General features: G+C 44.0%; 1 protein-coding gene across 4 annotated transcripts in view; it reads left to right on the top strand.

Annotated features, from left to right (window-relative positions):
• The window catches only part of GLB1L2 (galactosidase beta 1 like 2), a 103,301-nt gene that overhangs the window by 71,247 nt on the left and 15,220 nt on the right, over window positions 1–16,834 (top strand). For all 4 annotated transcript variants that reach the window (XM_077457998.1, XM_077457999.1, XM_077458001.1 and 1 more), the window contains exons 7-11: window positions 2,509–2,590; window positions 7,378–7,442; window positions 13,664–13,748; window positions 13,830–13,967; window positions 14,695–14,775. In XM_077457998.1, the coding sequence (XP_077314124.1) occupies window positions 2,509–2,590; window positions 7,378–7,442; window positions 13,664–13,748; window positions 13,830–13,967; window positions 14,695–14,775 (451 nt within the window). The remainder of the gene's footprint in view (window positions 1–2,508; window positions 2,591–7,377; window positions 7,443–13,663; window positions 13,749–13,829; window positions 13,968–14,694; window positions 14,776–16,834) is intronic.

The following is a 16,834-nucleotide window of genomic DNA, read 5'->3' as shown; positions in this document are numbered from 1 at the left end:
CTTACTGTAGTGCACCAGGACAGTGCACACCATAATATGAGTGTTTTTATCTTGCTCTTAAATTGGAGCTATAGGCTTTTGTTTTTTTGTTTTGTTTATTAATTTTGGATAAAGCAAGGGAGGGTTATAGCCCCTGTCAGATTTTTTTCTCCCCATCCATTTCAGAGATTCCCCTTCACTTCCTGTCCTATAGCCAAACAGGAAGTGAGAGGAAATCCCTTAAAACTAAGGGAATGCCTTGGGGACCCCCATGTCACTAAAATTAGCGTCTTTTAGTTTTCTGTGGACAAAATTTTACTTTCAGAGACAGTTCACACCACAAAAACTCACTCCAGATCCGTTCTGGTTGCGTTTCTGCATGAGTGTATTTGATGCTTTTTTTTTTATGCATTTCTGGATGCATTCCAGATGCTTTTTTTTTTCCTTATTTTTTCTGGCATCTGATGCATTTTTGATGCATTCCAGTGCATTCCGGTGTGTTTTCAATGCGATTTATCACGTTCCAGTACAGTCTAGTACAGGAAAAAAATGTAGCATGTTCTACTTTATTTTATTTTTTTATGGAACTGAAAGGCCCTGGAACTGACCGCACTCATGTGAACTATGCCATTGGAAAACATTTAACCTACTTTCCATGCAGAAAAAAATGCAATGTACTGCATGTGGTGTGAACTGACCCTAACAGGGGCACAGACAGCAATATAAAAACTGTCAGGGGTTCTAATCTCTCTCTCCACTCTATCCAAAATGAAAGAAAACCTTTGCATTTAGTTATACTTCAAAGAGGATTTCCGCCAATTATTTTTATTTTTTTAAGTCAGCAGCTACAAATACTGCAGCTGCTGACTTTTAAAATATGGACACTTACCTGTCCAGGGCACCCGCGATGTCGGCACCTGAAGCCGATCTGTCCCTCGGCTCTCGGGTATTGCCGCAGCCATCTTCAGTATGGGAATCAGGAAGTATCACTTCCTGGTTCCCTACTGCACATGCGTGACTCACATGCGTGTCTTCTGGGACCTGTGTGTCTCCCAGAAGACAGCGGGGGGGGGGGGGGGGCAGAGGAGGCCCCGGATATGGCATTGATATCCACGGATACTGCGGCTATCTATGCCCGGAAGTGGGAGAAAATGCTTGGATTATACAGGAATCTGCCCCCCCCCTCCCCCCTGAAAGGTGCCAAATGTGACAACGAAGGGGGGGAGGAATCCAAAAAAGTGGAAGTTCCATTTTTGGGTGGAACTCCACTTTAAAAAAAAACAAATTTGCACTTTTTTTTTTAAATGACTGTTATTGCTGTCACAAGGAATGTAAACATCTCTTATGACAGGAGTAGACAGTGACAAGTAGTCTTCATGGAGGGATCGGGGGTCTATAAGACTCCAAACCCCTCCTCTACACTTAAAAGTATTCAAAATGTCAAGATCTGTGTTTTTGAATACTTTATATTTTTTTAAACTGGCGCCTTTAAGATGTCAGTAATCCGGGAAGTGATGTCATGACTTCCAGATTACTAGATCCGAGACCCCAACGAAGCATTGGCTTTGTTCGGGTCTTTGGCCATCCAGCGGGCGTGCCAGCTAGTTGCTCGGGCCTCCCGGTGGGACGGGAGAACTCGGGAGAGCGGCGGGAGGGGGGAAATATTCCGTTCCTACTGCTTGTAATAACAGCTGAGCGAATGCTGAGCCACATCGGTCGTTATTACAATAAAGCTGCCTGTCGGCTATAAAGAACAGTACTGGGGTGATGCCTGCAGCTGCACGCATCACTCCAGTAAAACCCCTGGAAGCAATATCAGTAATATTGGGTATGTTTGTGCCCGAGACTTTAAAAAAAGTGAATATCGGCTGCCGATAATCGGCCTCAACGATAATTGGTCGATCCCTAATGTTAATGGAGGGAACCAATTTGCTGCAATAATTAAAACCTGCCATAGATGGTTTGAATCTCGGCTGGTTCAGCCATGACCGACTGAGATTTAAACTATCTATGGGCAGGCTGATTGTACCCAATTGAGTTGTTGTACAACTTGGGTACAACCACCATGTCGTATTTTTCATGCAATTATTAGCCACTAGCAATAATCACTGTGTTCTCCCAGCAGCGGGATGCAGAGGCTGTCCCTGCTGGGAGAACACAGTGATTATTGCTAGCAGCTAATAATTGCATGAAAAATATGACATGCTGGTTGTACCCAAAAACACAATAGCTCCGTGGGAGGGATTTCCCCATCAACACTGACTGTGTTGACTGGGCAATTGAGCAATTTTTCTTTCCTGCAGCCTGAAAATTGCTTAGTCTATGGTCAGCTTTACACTCTTGAGTTTTATTCTCAAGATAAATGTTATTCTATAGCGGTGCCTTCGCCGATCTCCAGCTAAAAGAACAATGCCACCGATTACTAGATATAAAATAGCACAGCATAGTTGTTTGGTAATAAATTATAATGTATATGTGAGGCTACATGGAGCTGGCCTGTTTTAACTGATCTATATCTTGTTGCATCAGGCTCTCGTACGGCGAGGAATTGTGGAATTGTTAATGACATCTGACAACAAAGATGGAATCAGCTCAGGCAGTATGGAAGGAGGTAAGGCGCCCTCTTCAGCATATAAAATGCCAGTGTTGTATTGCTCTCTGACAGATTTTCAGAGAGCAAATGATATTACTGAAAGTGACTGACTCACAGAAATCTAATGCCGCATACACACGATCGGAATTCTCGTTGGAAAAAGCTCTGATGGTTTTCCCGATGGAATTCCGCTCAAGCTGTCTTGCCTACACACGGTCACACCAAATTTAGAACGCGGTGACGTACAACACGTATGACAGGACTAGAAAAAGGAAGTTCAATAGCCAGTAGCCAATATCTTCTGTCTCGTAGTTGAATCTGAGCATACGTGATTTTTGGCATGTCGGAATTGCATACACACGATCTGAATTTCCGATGGTATTTCCATCGGGAAAATTGAGAACATGCTATCAATTTTTAGCTGGCGGAAATTCAGACAGTTAAATTCCGATGGCGCATACACACGGTCGCATTTTCCAATGAAAAGCTCTCATCGGTCTTTTTCTGGCCGGAATTCCAATTGTGTGTAAGAGTTCTCATACCTTTTAAGTGTTAAACTAAAGTGCATAAAAATCTTAAAGCTGTAATACTCATTCTTGGCCACAAGATGCCAGTGTTGCATGGCTTGATTGTAACAGAACGGTCTAACTGTCAGATCATAGTATTGGGGGAGGGGGGCAGGGGTCTGAGGGGCTTTACAGTTCCTTCCAGGGGCGGACTGACAACTCATGGGGCCCCCCGGGCAAAAGGAGAAGATTATGGGGCCCCTGGGCAATAGGGGATTATGGAGCCCCCAGGCAATAGGAGATTATGGGGCCACACAGTATACACACACATGTACAGTATACACACACAGTATACACACATAGTATACTCATATATTGGGGCGGCACAGTGGTGTAGTGGTTAGCACACTCATCTAGCAGTAAAAAGGGTCGCTGGTTCAAATCCCAACCACGACACCAACTGCCCGAAGTTTGCATCTTCTCCCTGTGCCTGCGTGGGTTTCCTCCGTGTACTCCGGTTTCCTCCCACACTCCATGGCTTCTGTCCAAAATTGACCCTAGTATATGAATGGGGACCTTGGATTGGGCTCCTTGAGGGCAGAGAACAATGTGAGTGTATGATGTACAATATCTAGGGATAGGGACAATTGTAGACACTCACTCAGGTTGAACTGGATGGACTGGTGTCTTTATTCAGCCTTACTAAATAACTATGTAACATACACACACTGAAAAGGTACTGGAGAGGCGGGACAGCTATAATCTTGTGATTTAAAAAAAAAAAAAGATTTTTACATACTGTCCTTGGTTTTATTGAGGCTAGCAACCCTGATGGGGCCCCTTAGTGGCATGGTGCCCTCGTGTAGTGCCCAAGTGCCCAAATGGTCAGTCCGCCCCTGGTTCCTTCTGATCTGTTCAACATAACTAGACTGGTGATCCTTACTCAGTACTCTCCATTCTGATCAGCCTGATAGTCTTTCAGTTCCTATTACCTTTTCCATATTCAGGAACACAATTACAGCTATGAGACTAGGCATGTGTGTCTGTCAATAAAGAACTGATCTATTTCAGTATTTCAGAAAAAAATCTAGTAAGTTATTGGAAGGTATTAGGATTCCCAATTCCCTTTTTTTGAGAGCAAAGAATATCTTTAATGTTTTCTTCATACAGTGCCTTGAAAAAGTATTCATACCCCTTGAAAATTTCCCACATTTTGTCACGTTACAACCAAATTTTACTGGGCTTTTTATGTGAAAGACCAACACAAAGCGGCAAATAATTGTGAAGTGGAAGAAAAATTATAAATGGTTTTCAAACTTTTTTACAAATTAATTTATTTGAAAAGCGTGGGGTACATTTGTACTCAGCCCCCCCGAGTCAATACTTTGTAGAACCTCCTTTCACTGCAATACAACTCCAAGTCTTTTTGGAGATGTCTCTACCAGCTTTGCACATCTAGAGAGTGACATTTTCGCCCATTCTTCTTTGCAAAATATCTCAAGCTCTGTCAGATTGGATGGAGAGCGTCTGAACAGCAATTTTCAAGTCTTGCCACAGATTCTCAATTGTATTTAGGTCTGGACTTTGACTGGGCCATTGTAACACATGGATATGCTTTGATCTAAACCATTCCATTGTAGCTCTGGCTGTATGTTTAGGGTTGTTGTCCTGCTGGAAGATGAATTGCACCAGTCTCAAGTCTTTTGCAGACTCTAATGCCCTGTACACACGACCAGAATTTCCGGCAGAAAAGGTCCAACGGAATCATTCTGTCAGACATTCTGATCGTGTGTGGGCTCCATCTGACTTTTTCTTTCTAAAATTCTGACGGACATAGAAATAGAACATGTTTCAAATCTTTCTGCCGGAACTCCCCTGGAACCAGTTCCCATCGAGAAAAACGTTTGTCTGTATGCTGTTCTGATGGACCAAAAACTACGCAAGCTATTGTACTTCCTTTTTCTAGTCCCTTCGTACGTCCTCGCTTTCTAAACGATCGGACTTTGGTGTAATCATGTGTAGGCAACTCCGTTTCGGGGGAACTCCATTGAAGTCCTACGGAGTTCAGTCCGACGAGAAGTCTGCTTGTGTGTACCCGGCATAACAGGTTTTCTTCTAAGATTGCCCTGTATTTGGCTCCATCCATCTTCCCATCAACTCTGACCAGCTTCCCTGTTTTTGCTGAAGAAAAGCATCCCCACAACATGATGCTGCCACCACCATGTTCACGTGGGGATGTGCAGTGTTAGTTTTCCACCACACATAGCGTTTTGCTTTTAGGCCAAAAAGTTAAATTTTGGTCTCATCTGACCAGAGAACCTTCTTCCACATGTTTGCTGTGTCCCCCACATGGCTTCTCCCAAACTGAAAATGGATCTTTTTATGGCTTTCTTTCAACAATGTCTTTCTTCTTGCCACTCTTCCATAAAGGCCAGATTTGTGGAGTGCACGACTATTAGCTGTCATGTGGACAGATTCTCCCACCTGAGCTGTGGATCTCTGCAGCTCCTCCAGAGTTACCATGGACCTCTTGGCTGCTTCTCTGATTAATGCTCTCCTTGCCCGGCCTGTCAGTTTAGGTGGATGGCCATGTGGACCCTATTTACTAATTAGGTGACTTCTGAAAGCAATTGGTTTCACTAGATTTTAGTTGGGGGTATCAGAGTAAAGGGGGCTGAATACAAATACACACCACACTTTTCAGATATTTATTTGTAAAAAAAAAAAATTAAAACCATTTATAATTTTCCTTCCACTTAGCAATTATGTGCCACTTTATGTTGGTTTAACACATGAAATCCCAATAAAATACATTTACGTTTTTGTTTGTAACATGACAAAATATGGACAATTTCAAGGGATATGAATACTTTTTCAAGGCACTGTAGGTCAACCAATAATACCCACGCTAACCGTACTCCAACTGCAGCTGCTATACAAAAGAAAAAAGCCAAAGTGTTAAAATATTAATTAACCTTAGTATACAGTGCTAAATACCTAATTCCCCTTTAATTAGTGACATGGTGCTGCTGTGTTCAACTACAAATGCCTATGCCACATGTCTGTGTTTCTCACAGGTTGTATAAATCACTCCCCTTTGCATTTATATATATATATATATATATATGCTGCAATGTATGCAAATCACTCTCTTTATACATATAAAGTGCTACAGTGTATATATATTAATCCCCAATTAATTAAGTGCATCCATAAAATTATTGAAAATGTCAGTTTATAAAAAATTCACTGTATAAAGTGCTCAGTAAACTATGTGCATAAAGTTCCTTCAGTGGTTCAAATCCACCATCGTGAAACACCAACACTCTGGAGAACTCACCAGATGGTCATGACCTCTCATTTAAGAGAAAGGTCTCAATACGCTTTTCCCCAAGGGGCTAAACATCCAGGGCTTCTGCTTTACTCTCTCAATCCATGTTCTCCAAAAAAAAAATTAGAGGAGAAAGAGCTCCAAAAGTGTAAAACCTTTTATTAGCTTCAGTATGTGACATACATTAGTTAATGTGCTTACATTTCAATGTGCATTTGCCCTGCACTTGGGTTCACACACTTTAAGTTTTTTATTTTTATTTTTTTACAGGTGTTTTTTTATATACTCTCATCAGAGTAGTCCAGTGCCACCATAGAAACATTGTACTACTCTGAGGGGGTAATCAGGGATTTTCCCACTTTGCTGTTACAATGATGATCATTGGAACAGCAATGTTTTCAACTGTCATGAATTGGTTATAAATTGGTTACATTCATGACAGCTGGGAATGCTAGTGGTCTGTGATTGACTACAGCTAATCTAATGGTACAGGGTGCTGTCATTGGCCCTTTTGATAGCTGTGAGCCAATCACAGATCACTCTGCAGGAAACACAGCTGTTATGAATGAAACGGTGTAGGGTCTTCAGCAATCTGCTGCAACCCGCATCACGGGAAGCATGTTGCCCAAAAAAAGTTCAGGAGTTACTTTTGGGCAACATGCTTCCCGTGATGCGGGTTGCAGCGCGATTTATCGGCAGCTCAAATGCGAGTCACGCGATTTGTCATTTACACATCAGCACTTTCAATTTGTGGGCGGATTCGTGGCAAATCGTGGCAAACCTTAAAGCCATTTGTGTAGAAACACTATAGGATGACCATTCTACCGATGTATGGCAAGCTTCTTGTATATCTTGTGGCAATAATACAGCAGCATTATGTTCTGAAGCAGGAAAAAGCTGCGTGTGGCATAGTAGTTTGTTCTTTTTGTCTCTGAGTAGTTACTAAATAACGCTGCTTTTCTCTCTAGTTTTGGCAACCATCAATTTCCAGAAGACTGAACCCATCCTCTTCTCATATCTGGAATCCATCCAGGTAAACCGATCAGTCTTCACATTGTATCTGATAATTTGCAGTGTGAAACAGACTTAGGCTGGGTTCACACACATGTGAATTGGATGCAGCTTTCTTTGCATCCAATTCGCATGACAGGCAAGTGTGAGTGGCTTTCAATGGAGCCAGTTCACACATGTCCAGGGCGGCCGCAGTCCTTATTAAAAAAAGGGTCCGGTGCGTTTTTGGGTCTGGTTCAGGTGTGAATTCAGGCTAAAATTCGGACTTGAATTGCACCTGAATCAGTGTACAGGAACACACTGGACCCCATATGTGAACCCGGCCTTAAAGCAAAAGACTTCATAACTTATACAACCAGTTTAAAGAGTCTGCCCTTCCCAAGCTGATATGTCAGTGTTTGGTGGGTATTGGAGAGTTAAATAACCTGACAGCTTTTTATATCCCTTGGGGATTAATTGGTAAGATCAGGACATGCAATTTTCTTTCCTGCTTGTTGTGTTCTCCCAGCAGTGGTGTGTGTGTGTGTGTGGGGGGGGGGGGGGGGGGTGTACACGGAAGCCATCCCTGCCAGGAGAACACAGTACGGTGACTGTTGCTAGCGGCTATAGCCTCTGGCAATAATCGCATTTAAAAATATGACATGCTGGTTGTACCCAAGTTGTACAACAAACAAAATGCTACAGTCAATCTTGCCCATAGATAATTTGAATCTTAGCCGGTCCCTGCTGAACCAGCCGAGATTCGAACTGTCTGTGGCCGGCTTTAGTCCCCAAGTCTGAACATCTGCTGTGCTCATATTGTTGTATGGAGAATGCAACTGGTGGAGCTGGAACAAACAAAGTTGGGCAGAACACTCAAAACCCCCAGGTTGACATGAGGAGGAATTATGATTGAGAGATCTATATTCAAGACATATACTGTAAGAAGCCGGGGACTGACTGAGCCTATCAGGATGCATCTTTAAGTAAAAATAACTTTTGGGTGGACTGACCTATGCTGGAGGACTCTGGTATTTCCTCTACCTAACTCCCTTCTCCTGAACTACTCTACACTACTGAAGAACTCTGCTACTTCCAGTATCTAACTCTGTTCTCCTTAAATACTCTTTGCTGCTGGAGGACTCTGCTCCTTCTATCTAATTTTCTTCTTCTGAAATACTCTGCTCTGCTGGAGGACTCTGCTCCTTCCTCCATCTTACTATCGTCTCCTGAAATACTCTGCACAGCTAGAGGACTCTGCTCCTTCCTCCATCTAACTATCTTCTCCTGAAATACTCTGCACTGCTGGATGATTCTGCTGATCTTTTATTGAAAAGAATCAAGCAACAAATTTTATACAAAAATACAAAACAAAAGCATAGTACAATACTTCAACTAAAATCAAAGGAATACACACCCATGTTCAGAATATATACAATATATACATAGTCCACCAACAAAACATTTTTGGAAAACTATTTACATAAAGCAGCAGGGAGGGCCTAAGAGCCACAACCTATCACCCTTGTATACCGCCATTTTATCAATAATGTATTATAAAATAAAAAATCTAGGGTGATAAGGGACAGACAGCCACACCCAGGAAAGAGACTCCTAGCAGTCAGGGAGGCTTGAAACCCCTCCATGCCTTCAACCAAGCCCCCTGACCCCACTTGTCTCTCTCAAGCACCTGAATCTTCCCCACCTCATACAAAATGTCATATACCACCACCTGAACATGAAGGATTTTTTGCAGAGTGGTGACCTGACACCGTGCGTTCCAGGTGAAATAACGGACTACTAGACTAACAAAAAAAACCTCACCAGCATTGAATTCTCCATACACTCACTCAGCATAACCCAGCCTGAAGAGGAAAGGAACACGGAGGGCCTGCCCCACCTGTTTGTACACCACTATCTTAAATGGGCAACAAAGCAGAAAATGGTCCATAGCCTCCTCCTCATCTGCACACTCCTCCCGAGGCCAACGACGATCCATCTCACTGCAGTATTTCAAATTGCCCTGAACATAGAGCCTCCCATGGAAGCACAACCAGGCCAGATCCCTAAATATAAGGGGGACTCTATCCAAATTAAATAGTCTTAACCCTGGGCAATCCCTTAAGGCCAGTGGGTAATTAAAGACTTCGCTCAACTATAATAATTTTCCTCGCAACAGTTTTGAGATCTTCAGCCGACTGCCGTAGTGACTTCAGGCATGGAGCGACATAGGCTGGAAACTGACCACGATGACCCCTGAGATTCTTCACTTTGCCACCTTCTTCCCAAAGTCAAGAGGAAGAGAACACGAAGGGTGGGACTTTATATGAAGCACATGGTTGCAAATAAGTTCTTCCCAAAGTCGTAGAAATGGCCTAAGCCAAGATCTAAACATGCCTGCCCATACAGGAGGTTCCACTGCAAGCTTATCACCAATGTTAAACTTGAGAAATAGAAGTGAAAAGAAAAGAACGGGGGTTGACCATACCTAAACCACCCTCCCTCCTGAATAGGTAGGTGACATTCCTCTTGATGAGGTTCAGTCTGTTCCCCCACAACATCCGGAAGAACACACTACTGACCCAAGCATAGAGAGAAACTGGCAAGATGCAGACAAAGCTGACATACAAGAAGATCGGAATCAGGTAAGTCTTAATCAGATAACCTCCACCTCTTCCAGCTGACCACCTTCGTATTGACAATTTCCAGCCTGCCTTCCCAGTTTTTGAGGCCATAATCACTGGGTCCAAATTTAATGCCTAGTATTTAAATTTTTTCCTGGGGCACTGGAAAGGAGTCCGGGCGATCAAAACCCTCACCTTCCTTTCCCATCCAGAAAACGTCACTCTTTTCCTGATTGATCTTAGAGCCTGATGCTTCAGAGTACCGTGATGTCAGAGAGACCAACTCCTCCGCTTCATCTGTCCCAGTAACAAGCACTGACACATCATCCACAAAGGCAACAACCCTCAAAGGTGGCTCACCCAGGAGCCCCACTGGTACCCCCACACAAAATGCTGTTCTCTATCCTTCTAATAAAGGGGTCGATTGCAAACACAGAGCAGGGGACTCAGGTGACAACCCTGGCGCACCCTGCAACCAACCTCAAAGGACTGCCCAACCCAACCATTAACAAGAGGGAAGCTTTCTGCCCCCTTATACAAGACTCTCAGCCAATCAACAAAACCACACAGCAGGCCGCACTTACTAAGGAGCAACCACAGGTACTCATAGTTAACATGATCAAAAGCCTTTGCCGGATCCAACGCCAACAAATACTTTCCCCAGGCTGCAGCCCTGCACTGTTCTAAGGCCTCCCAGACAGCTAAAACTGCTGTGAAGGCACTCAGCTGTGCTGATGGCGAGAAAGCAAAGACTCTGCTACTGACGATAGGCACTAGAAAAGTATCTTGGCCAGTACCTTTCTATTAACACTGAGAAGGCTGATCTCCTTTAAAAAAAAAAAAAAAAACTATTGGTATCTTACCTGCTCTGCCTACTACCTTGATGAAAGGTGAACCCTGTGTCATCCGGGAGGTGCTTAATGTGCACCTCCACAAGACCAGCATCCCTAACCATATTATTTCAAAAAAAGCTTTCATATCCAAGCTTGTCCTTGAAGCCCTTCCTGTCTTGGGCCTAGTCACAGTATTAAAGTCACCTCCAAAGACTACTTGCTGGGATGTAAAAATAAATGGCTTGATTCTTGTAAAAAGGCATTTACTGTCCCACTTTGTGTGCGGCCCATAAACATTAATTAGGTGCAGGTCCTGCCCTCCTACAAGGACGTTTAAGACCATACATCTCCCAATCTCCACCTCAATAACCTGCCGCACAGTTACCATGCCACACAACACCGCCACACTGCCGTAAGGCTCGGCTGCAAGAGACCAGTAAGATGGACCATACCTCCACTCTCTCTTGGCCATAATACAAAAATACAGTTTCAGCATCTAATTGGCTGAACAAAAAGAAGGCCATAGAACGAGCACTTACTGACTTAATGCTGGTGACATTTATTGTCGCCACTTTTAATGGAGGGGGAACTGCCATTTGGGTTATTGGGTGGATTGCTTCTTAGCTCCCCTCTGCTGCTCATCACCAGAAGCTCCTCTCTTTCTTGAGGCCGCCTCCAACTCCATTTCAGAATCTGGAATTTGCTCAGATGAAGCCCCAGATGAGGAAATATCGAACTTAGGGGCCCTAAGACAGTTGGAGGCAGGCACTGGAGCTTGCCATCCCTGTTCTGTTCTCACCGCCTGCTTCTTCGCCTCCCAACCTTTCTTCTCTCCTCCAGGTACTGTAGGTCGGATTCAGAGAAACTCTCATCTCTTTGTTTTTTCTTTGAAGTCTTCAGAGAAGACTTCTTTACAGAGGAAGAAGTCGGACTTAGTAGGGGTAGACTTCTGGGGGGTAACTGAATCGGGGGGAGCACAGACCTGGAAGTTTCTGACACAAGAGGAGCGGGTACAGTAGGCTGGGGGGTCACAGAGACAGACACAGAAGGAATACTTACAGACACAGGAGGGATGGCAACAGGAAGTGGGGAGGGATCCTGAACAGACGGTCACCGCAGAGGAGGATGGCACACCAGGGGCCTCACCCTCCAACCTGTCCATCCTCAACAAGTCATCTATTACCTCCTTCTCCATATTGTGTCAGGCTTCAGGACTTCAGCTGTAGGGGTGGCCAAGGCGCAGGCACAGGTTGCACCTGATCATCTGGGTGCAGTCCTTGGCCATATGACCCTGACCCCGACACACTGAACATATCAAGGCTGAATAGAAGAAGCTCAGGTGCCCATTTCTCCACAGCGGTAACACAGCCTCGGCTGACCAGGGTAGAAAATAGTCATCCTCTCCCTCCCTATAAAAGCTGAGGAGGACAGGTGATGGACAACATCCCCATCCCTGGCCAACCTGTTACCAACCAACCCCTAGTCCAGATGCTACATTCATTAAGGATTTTATCAGGCTTAGTCAAAACCTCATAATAATGACTTAACCAAACCTCTAGGTCCCAATCAGGAACACTCTCATTAGTGAGTTTGATGGTTATCTTTTTCACTGTTGACCTCTGTGAAATTGGGACCAGAACTTTCCATTCAGGTCTTGACCTGCACAGAGCCTCATATCGCTCCCAAAAAAGATCAAGACCCTCTGGCCTGGTGAAGCTAATAGTATATTCCTGGCTCCCAGCTACATGTATTAAGGCATAGAGGTCGTTTGCCCCAAAACCCATCTCTAAAATCATATCCACCACCACACACCGTGCTGGAGGGATTGCACCACCTTTCTGTTTAAGAATAACTACATTTTGTCTCAGACCCCCAGCAGAAGCCAGAGACCCAAGACCAGATCCTGGGGTGCTCAAAGTGGTAGGCCGCAGGGCGAAAACCTGCTTGGGAGCATAGTTACCAGTAGAACAGCTTACCACCTGAGCAAACGTAGGCTTATCAGGGCAAACATTAGTCTGTACATTACTATTATTATTATTAACTGCTTGAACGGAGTTGGTAGGATTGTTGTTCACACTTGTACTGGGACCATCGTCCATCACACCTGTACTGGGATGATTGTTATCACCCACGCACACATTCAAATTCTCATCAGGTATAGTCACAGTTTCTGCTGCAATACCAGCTGTCTCCTGAAGCTGTGCTATAGAGTCTTCAGCAGCTGTGGGGCAAACAGCTTTGGACTCAGCTAAAGGAGGGTTAATAAGTTGGGCTGACATTTGTAGTTCCTTTGCAGGAATTTAATTTTTTAAATGTAACTTTTGCTGTACTGCAGCATCATCAGGTCCAACATTGCTACACACAGGATTAGCAGCCTGATTGTCATTGGGCACATTGTCAGCATCAGTCATGGTGCTAGATGGCACAAAAATTGTTTTATCCACCACATGGGGCTTGACAGGCTTTACCATGTCATGCACATCATCAGTAATGTCCTCATAGTTAAACACCAGCTAATCCCCTGGATTCTGCTACTTCCAGCATCTAAGTCTGTTCTCCTGAATGAATCTTTGCTGCTGGAGGACTTGGCTCCTTCTAACGTTCTTCTTCTGAAATACTCTGCTCCTTTGTTTATCTAACTCTCCTCTCCTGAAATACTCAGTGCTGCTGGAGGAATCTGCTCCTTCTGTCTAATACTGATGGTGCACTAACCAGAACATATGCAGCTAGGCCCTCACTTTCTCATGAATGGTCGGGTCTCTGTCTCCCACAGGATCTAAATATGACAGGTCTCTTTTTCATTTTAGGGTAACAAGCCAGTGTTGGTGATGGAGTATTGGACAGGGTGGTTTGACCATTGGGGAGGAGACCACAATGTTTTTGATGTTGACCGTGAGTAGTTTTTCTTACTTGCTTGGGATGGGTTTGGTCTTCTGTTCCAGTAAATAAATGCAGATTCTTTATTTCCCTCAGAGATGGTTTCAACCGTATCTGATGTACTAACAAAAGGAGCCTCCATTAACCTGTATATGTTTCATGGTGGCACTAACTTCGGATTCATGGCCGGCGCTCTTCACTTTCATGAGTATCGTTCAGATGTCACCAGTTATGGTAAGCTCAATCTTTCTTTTTTATAGAATGTTAATGCTCCTGTTGATGAGTTCAGACATTGGGAGTAGTAGAGGCTTGGGTCCATCAATTCCCAGCTTTGATAATTCAGTGTCGCATGAATGCTGTCACGTTGAATCACATACTGTCTTCCTGTGTCTCTGTGGTACTCTGTAGGCAAGATCTCCCCACCAGAATGCCCAATTCTGTCCAACTCTTGCAGCCATTAAAAGGCAAATGGTGGCATCAAAATTCCCCAGTGGATTTTCCATAATGTAATATTAAAGCAAATGAAACCTCCATAATGTAATATTAACCACTTAATAGACCGGATTTTCCCCCTTAATGACCAAGCCATTTTTTGCGATACGACTATGCGTCCCTTTAACTGACAATTGCGCGGCCGTGCGATGCTGTACCCAAACAAAACTGATGTATTTTTTTCCCCACAAATAGAGCTTTCTTTTGGTGGTATTTGATTACCACCTCTTTTTTTTTAAATTTATTTATTTATTTATTGTGCTATAAACAAAAATAGAGCGTAAATTTTGAAAAAAAATAAATATATTATACATTTGCTATAATAAATATCCCCTAAAACTTAAAAAAAAAAATGAATTTCTTTTGTATCTTATGTCCTAATGAATACATACTATACAATCTAGAGGGGTAGTTTTGTATTATCCTCTAATGTGTGATGTGTGTAATTGTGATTTTTGTACCTTTTTAGATTATGATGCTCCGCTGACTGAGGCCGGAGATTACACATCCAAATATTTCAAACTGCGAGAAATATTCAGCAAACATCATGGTAATTTTGGCACTTATATATGTTCTGTCTGTTATGACAAGCATGTGAGCTCATTTCTGTGTAAAGGGGGATCAGAGAAGAGATTGTTTGATGCACTTATGCTGTAGTATGCTAAAACGACCCTTAAAGTCATTGTAAAGGTAAAAAGTTTTTTTACCTTAAAGCGGTTGTATAGTCATTTTTGGGACTTTTACCTACAGGAAAGCCTATAATAAGGCTTACCTGTAGGTAAAAAAAATCTCCTAAATCTGTACGGTTTAGGAGATATTCCCCTCGCAATGCGCCGCTGACTGCAGCAGGGCATGCGCACAGGGGATTCTCGGCTGGAAGCATGGCAGACGCCGGACCCTGCCGGGAAGAAATCTCCCGCGCGCACGCGCGGGAGTGACGATATCGTGGCTCCGGCCACTCACGGCGCCGGAGCCGCAATACCTGTATGAAACGCAGAGGGAACATGTCAGCTCCCTTGGCGTGGATCGGGCCAGATGTCGGGGGCCTCGTTCTAAGGTAAGTATTTAATAATGAGCTAGTATGCGGTGCATACTAGCTCATTATGCCTTTTCCTTTGCAGGTGAGCAAAAAAAAACAAAATACATCAGCGGGTTTACAACCGCTTTAATGCATTCTCTGCATTAAAGTGGTAGTAAACCGCTGTGTGTGGTTTTTTTTTGCAACCTGGAAGGTAAAGCCATAATGTGCTAGTATGCATCACATACTAGCACTTTATGTGAAACTTACCTGTAAATGAAGCCCTCCAGTGCTGTTCTGTCACCTCTGAGAGCGCATCTTTCACCTTCCTTACAGGTTCGTGGACCCCAGCTGTGTGAGTGGCCGAAGCCGCGATGACTTCACTCCCACGCATGCGCTAGGGAGCCGCGCTTACTGCACAGGACTTTAAAAGAATGGCCTGGGTGTCCGTTCCTTTAGAGCGCATGGGTCAGTGACATCACCAGCTGCAGGTACAGTAAACATCTCCTAAACAGTACTAGTTTATGAGATATTTACAATACCTATAAGTAAGCCTTATTATAGGCCTACCTATAGGTAAAGGTCAGAGATGGGCATTTACTCCCACTTTAGGGTAAAAAAAAACATTTACATGCAAATCCCCCTGCAGCCTCCCCCCCCCCCCCCCCCAAATACTTACCTGAACCTGATCTTGGTTCAGCGCTGTGCACATCTGCAGCAGCTCCTCTCCTGGCTATTACAAGATTGGCAGTGGGAGCCTTTGGTTCTGCTGTTGTCAGTCAAAACCTGTGAGCATAGAGCAGGGCCAGGGCCCAGCCGGACTGTGTGTCTGAAAAGATGCAGACAGCTCAGCTTGGGAGCAAGCCCACACGAGTGCCCCCATAGGAAGCAGCTTCACTCCCTGGTTATCTCTCACCTCGACTACTACAACTTCCATACATACTTACATACGCTACCCCCCCTGCAATCCATAATGAATGCTGCTGCAAGACTCATCCACCTTACCAACTGTTCAGTGTCCTCCACCCCTCTCTGCCAATCCCTCCACTGGCTTCCACTCACCCAACAAATAAAATTAAAAGTACTACCAATCATTTACAAAGCCATTCACAACTCCATCCACAACCCACATCTACATTACTAACCTAGTCTCAAAATACCAACCAAGACGCTCTCTTCAGTCCTCCCAAGACCTGCTCTCTAGCTCCCTTGTCACCTCCTCCCATTCTCAACTCTAATGCCACGTACACACACGGTCGGATCTTCCGATGGAAAATTTTAGATGGGAGCTTTTTTTGTCGGAAATTATGACCGTGTGTAGGCTCCATTGGACATTTTCCATCGGAATTTCAGACACACAAAATTTGAGATCTGGATCTCAAATTTTCCTACAACAAAATCCATTGTCGGAAATTCCGATCATGTGTACACAATTCCGAAGCACAAAGTTCTACGCATGCTCGGAATCCAGCAGAGGAGCCGTACTGGCTATTGAACTTTAATTTTCTCGACTCATCGTACGTCATCGCGTTCTTGACATTCGGAATTTCATTGTGTGACCGTGTGTATGCAAGACAAGTTGGAGCCAATA

This window comes from Lithobates pipiens, unplaced genomic scaffold (genome assembly GCF_037356315.1).
Source record: "Lithobates pipiens isolate NorthernLeopardFrog02 unplaced genomic scaffold, aLitPip1_a1.2 Scaffold_27, whole genome shotgun sequence".
Lineage (NCBI taxonomy): Eukaryota > Metazoa > Chordata > Amphibia > Anura > Ranidae > Lithobates > Lithobates pipiens.
This window is presented reverse-complemented; position numbering and strand designations above follow the sequence as displayed.